The sequence below is a fragment of the Lissotriton helveticus genome, chromosome 1_1, assembly GCF_964261635.1.
Source record: "Lissotriton helveticus chromosome 1_1, aLisHel1.1, whole genome shotgun sequence".
NCBI classification, from domain to species: domain Eukaryota; kingdom Metazoa; phylum Chordata; class Amphibia; order Caudata; family Salamandridae; genus Lissotriton; species Lissotriton helveticus.
In genome coordinates, this window is record NC_136057.1 from 1,411,751,646 (window position 1) to 1,411,757,645 (window position 6,000).

Genomic DNA, 6,000 nt, shown 5'->3' on the forward strand with positions numbered 1-6,000 from the left:
TGAGAACGAGATATGTATCGAGGGGCCAGAACATTCCTAGTGCCACAAGGGCTGGCTCGACCTATGACAGCCGGCAGACCAAAGTACACCCCTTACCCGCCGGGCTCCCTGTATAACAGGAAACATAGCGGGGACACCGCCCCACGCAACGCCATGCGTCACGCCTCTTCCCTCGCGCCACCAGTCGCCACGCCTCGAACCACCCTCGGGCCTCACGCGCTGTGCTCGTCCATTGGCTACGAGTCGAGGGCTCGCGATCGGCAGTTATGACGTCGCCCAATGGGAGAGGCTCTAAACCGGCTTCCATCGCCCTCCCATTCACTCGCTGGTAAGGTGAAAGGAGGGGGTGTGGGCGAGTGTTAATAGTACGAGAAGCTTTTAACAGCATACAATTGCATGAATATAGAACAAGCGTCGAAACTTAAACCTACTATGCATTGACGTGGAAACCATTTCAAACAGCCCCGCTGTCAGCTGGGAACCGAAGACAAAAACTTTGCTTCACATAAATGAATGAGACTACCTCTAATTGGCAGCTGGAGTCAAATTAACTGTTCAAGAAGAGAATCGTAATGAACTAGAAACAAGTGCCACGCCCAACCCCTTTTATATACCCCACAACATTACCCAAGCCACGCTAGACGTGCAAGCAAAGTGGGCACCACTCGCAAGCAAGGGTGTTATATCATGTGCACTTTACAATTAAACTTACAAAAAATGAGTGGAAACATTGGGAGGGTGCAAACCAAGAGCGGACCATCTAGGTTTCAAGTTCACATCGCCGTGACCCTTTAACACTTCCCCAGCTGTCCCCAAAATATGAACACATGGGGATATCGTTACACTCTGAAACAGTTCCACAAATTGAAATAAACAAGCATAGAAACGAAAAATAAATTGGGTCACAAGCAGGGGCCCAAACCAGAAATAAAACAATTTGACAACTGATAAGATGCGAACATCGTCATTTTGCAGCATAGCAAATAAATATTTTTCTACACCGAATTAAATATACAATCCCATTAACCCAGTATTTCAATCACATTAAACCCGACTAGTTTGGCAATTTAAACTCACCTGATGTAGCTGCAGCTCGGTGGCACATTAGTACAAAGAAGAGTAAAGGCACCACACATGCTACCATAGTGCAGGGGTCTCCTTTGGCTGGATAGGGACACTCAGAGCTCTTTGAATTTTGGGGGTGTTTTCTTTTGGGGCAGTGGGTGATCCTGCCAGCGGGCCTCTTCCTCCTCTGAAGGCTTATAGCACTGGGAAGGCAAGCTGCGGGCAGAAATGCAATGTGCTTTTTACTACAGGGCTGTGGGAGGAGACTGCTAGGTGGTGTGATTTTCAAATCTCCAGCCTTCTCAGGCCTTGGGGGTGGTGCTACACCAACACATGATATGACATCAGCAGGTTTCCACCTCCCATGGCCTCACCCTACGTATATGTAATATTATGGTCTATGGCGTGCTTCCCCCAAAATGACCCTGGCTCAGCCCTTCTCCGTATTTATTACGTAATAAGAATACCCCAAGCTGCTGGGAAAAAAATCATTTCATTTTTCTAGTTCTCCCCATAATATTTTAAATTGCACTATATTTTGTTAAAATTTGTGAATAATAAAGCTTCTTTCGATTCTGAGCATCTTTCTTAATTTGAAATTAAAATACACCCTAGTTTCTCTTTCTTTTCTCCTTTCACTCTAGGCATACATTACTAATAGTTTTCTTGAAATAGATGCATTTCACAGCAGAAATCCCCGAAAAGGAAAATAGGACGCCCAGATTCTAAATGATTAAGAACATTTCGTGGATTGTGCCGGCAACAGCAAGGAAACTTTGTATCCAATTTAGATACGGGTCCCTTCCCCTACTTACTTTTACATTTAGGCGGGGAGGGGGGCTAAACAGAGGACACCTTATGAGGAATGTGCCTCATGCTTTTCAGTGAATGAATCGCTGGAGCATGTTTTATTCTTTTGCTCAGCGTACCGTGGCCCCAGGGATCTGTACATCCGTCCACTCTGATGTAATTTGGGGGTTAGGACGTGCCGAGCAGCGCTGAGAATTTTGAAATGTGACGCTAGTCGGTGTGTGGTATTCGCAGTCTCAAGGTATTTGTTGGCTGTGCGGAGGATTAGGCACATTAATATAAAACAGAAACTGATTAGTATCATTTGTGGTGTTACAACTTTAGACTTGTGGAATTGACTCATCTATTACCCTCTCCAGGGTTTTATTAGCACTTTTAAATGGTTTTAACACATGTTTTTAATGTATTCTTATTTTTTTTTAATCGAGATTGTAATTGTCTGCTCTTTGATGATGGCATATGACCAAATAAAGCTAATTCAATGATTAGTGAACCTGCTACAGCTGAAGTCCTTCTGTAATCTGATCTCATGAGCAAAAAAATCCAATAACAGTGGAATCCATTGGTCAGTTGACCTACCTGCTGCTGAAAGCCGGGTGTAACCTGAAGGTTATAGATTGTAATCTGCCTCAAAACTGTCTGGTGGGTTTATATACCTGTTGCAGGAATGGGTGTGCAATTTGCAGGTCATTGATTCACGTCCTAGTACTAAGAGCAGGGAATGGGTTAGTGGGCTTGTGCGGGCAACCTTTAGGTCATACGATTCTAGTAAAACAATGCAGCAAATTATTGCATGCAGCCCTTTCTATTCGCACACATTCCCCACTGAAACAGGGTACACTGGCACCAAGTGATGTTTCAACTTAGCCTGTAGCAAAGTGCTGACCCGCCTCAGTAATTTGGTTGTGTACAAATCTATATACATATTTTTTAAATCAAAGCACTTTAACAGAACAATATGTTAGCATAACTGTGCTGGTTTTGTTATGCAAAAGCCCAATGTCCTGTTCCACCACTCAAAGTCCCTTAAAATGAGCCACTGTCTCTCTCTTTCCCAGGGTTCTGTGGGCCTAATCCTATGGTTTCAAGGTCTCCTGGATTAGACGCCACACTAGGTCAAAGAGAAAAAGAGTCCCCAAAACACATGTAGGAAAATGATAGATTCATTTGACTCTCAATGTCATACTATGGATTGAACTGATTATATACTATATATATATATTATATATTATTGTGTGTCCGTCCTCATGTAACGTAACTGGTGCTATGTAAAGCGCTCTGATACCTGATTCGGTTCGGGTCTAGTTCGCGCTATATAAAACTCTGAAAAAAATAAATATATACTATTACCTCTTCTTCACAGGGGTAGTGTCCGATCGAATGTTTGAATTATATCCACATGTAATAAAACTAATTTAAAAAATACAGTTTGGACTGGGGTGAGGTGTGGCTGAGCCAACGTGGATGTGGCCTCCTGACCCCAGATCTCCTCTCTGCTTCCTGCTTAATCGTGAGACCTCGCCCTTCAAAAAATCAACCCAGGAGACCATGGAGCAGCATAGGTGCAATACTGTGATATACCTGGTCTGGATAGCAAGTTAGGGGTCTCGCCCACCAACTGGTACCCCATTGTGCTACAGCGAAGTCAAGGCCATATGTGAGCAACTAAAATGGTGATGCAACTCTGCTGAGGCCTGAAACCCACCTGACGGCATGCAGGGGACCCCTACAGTTGAGGCACAAGTGCTGCCGAGAGACCGGGCCAGGTCTTTCCGCTCTCCAGCTCTCAGTTCCCTGTGTACTCTGCAAGAAGCACTCTGCCACCTCCACCACTACGGCGGCCGCAACAACAAGCAACACGCGCTAAGCAGAGGCGAGTGACGAGGTGCAAGCAGCTGGTGGCAGGAGAAGTGAGGCGAGGTGAGGAGCTGTGAGGAACGCCAGAGGGGTTAACGCTACATCAAGAGAGTAGTGGCCGGAACCACGGAAGGTTGGGAGGTGCCGGGCTGCTGAGGCCACCTCCCACTGCTTCTCACCCGACTCCAGCCGATTTCTTGGGGCCGGGACGGCGGGGTGTGGTGCGGTGTGGGTAGCACCACAAACCTCCCTGCTGCTCCAATTTTCACCCTTTTCACGCCCTGAGCAACACTTGCAGGCACTTGCAGTTGCTGTTGTTCCTATAGCCCTAACAGTCTAACTGCCTAACAGCTGCAACTGACGCCTGATTCTCCAGACTCTTCGGACTGCCGGCTGCAAGGTGAGCTGAACTGAGGTGTGGTGGGGCGGCCTGTCACGTTGGGGGTGCCTTGTTGAATGCTAGCTGTACTCAGCCCTCGTGAACTCAGTAGCCCCGTAACCAGGCGTTGGCAGGCGTTGGCTGGAGTGGCCCAGCTGGGGGTGGTGTGCTTGTGGGTTGTCAGAGAGCCTGGTGGTTTCTGATCCCGGACCTTGGACCCCTGGGCCGCTGCCACTGCCACAGGCCTCCTTACGACCTAATCTTCAGCCAATTTTCAGCTGCCCATGGTCCTACTACAAATAAGTTAAACAAGTCTTTGTCAGACCAGCAAAAGCCATTAGCGGGGGTCAACTTTTGCATCTTTCCGGTGAGCTGCAGAGAATCCAAACCGGAGTTTCCTGTGCGCCCTCATAGCAGAGCAGCATCTGAGTGCGGTGTGGCGGGCTGCAGCCTTGACTTGCCGGACTGTTCCTCCCCGCCCCATCACCTGTTATCCGCAGAGGCAGCTTCTAAAAGCCCCCGGACCAACGGAGCGTGAGGGGTGTCGCAGACTTGCGGGACTTGGAGGACTGTTTTCTCCCCACTCCTGCCACCCGCGGAGGCAGCTTCTAAGCGGACCAATGGAGTGCGCGGGGCGGCACAGACTGGACTGACGGCAGTCTCTATTCTGTCCGCCCTGCGAGCCTGCCAACTGTGGGGTGCTGGGGTGCGGTGAACTCGGAGCGGCGACTCCCAATCTACCTGTCCTGCAAGCTCGAGCCCGCCACCTTGCAGAAGCTGCCGGAGGCTTCAGAAACGGGAACGGCCAGCAGAGTGTGACGCGGACCACTCTGTTGGCCCACCCGCTGCGCTTGCCTGGAATTCTCCTCCTTGCTGAGACCTGCCGAGACGGTGAGGAGGTTTGATTGCAAGCCCTATAATTCTGACACTCCAGAAGTCCCCGGACTCTCTCCTCTCATCTTGTTTCGCTTCTGCCCCCACTGCCTCACCTCCACCCCCTTTCAGGAGGGCTGTAGCCACTGCTGTGGTTATGCCCGCCAACAAGGGCGCTAAGGGGGAGGGCCCCGACGGGCCAAAGGTCCAGCCAAAGGGCCACACCAAGAGCGGGAATATATATGACCTGCGCAGCTGGGCAAAGACCAAGGACCTCATCCCAGTAGCGGGCAGCCCAGAGCGGACAAACTTGTACGCTGGACACAGGAATGATCAGCCCTCAAAGTGTGTAGATATCTCCATTGACAGAACATCCCCCATACTCATATATGACGACTAAGAAGTTCCTAAGGGCCCAGAGCTTTTTACAGCCACAACATCTCCTGGAGCCATAATTGCAAAAGAGAAATCCCCCAGAGTCAGGACAACAACATTCGAAGGGTCAACAGTTCCATCCTCCCATTAATGGGGACAAAGTCATCTTCCCATCGTCTCTCATCTACACTGCTCAGGGGGTGGACGAAAAGGTCTCTGTCTTGCCACAATTTGGGAGCCTCTCCAGCTTTATTTGATCCACATATAACAAAACAGGCAGTAAATCAGTGTAGGAGAGTAGGGTCTGCTTTCCTATGGTCACCCCAATTTTTGCTTTTTGCTTCACTGGTTTTCGACATAATATGGCTGTGGGCCTGCTAATCAGACCCACAGACTGCTGTTCTCTCTCTAAATTCACAGACATGTACTTTAGGTACATCACCAATTTGGTACTGGACACCTTATCAGCCCCTGTACAGTGTACTATAGGCACCCAGGGCATAGGTGCATCCAAGGCCTACCAGGGGCTGCAGCATATCTTTTGCCACCCCTGGCTGGCCATTCATACAGACACAACTGGCTGATCACTCAGCTGGGGCAGGGTGGTGTAATCACCCCTTGCTTAGATATAGTATACCTAT

The 6,000-nt window shown here is 48.9% G+C and overlaps 1 protein-coding gene across 1 annotated transcript in view; it reads right to left on the minus strand.

Annotated features, from left to right (window-relative positions):
• LDLR (low density lipoprotein receptor) overlaps nt 1-1,341 on the minus strand; it is a 38,042-nt gene extending 36,701 nt beyond the window's left edge. The window contains exon 1 of the mRNA XM_078684939.1: nt 1,078-1,341. Coding sequence (XP_078541065.1) covers nt 1,078-1,144 — 67 coding nt within the window. The 5' untranslated portion in view covers nt 1,145-1,341. The remainder of the gene's footprint in view (nt 1-1,077) is intronic.
• Between the last annotated feature and the right edge of the window lie 4,659 nt (nt 1,342-6,000).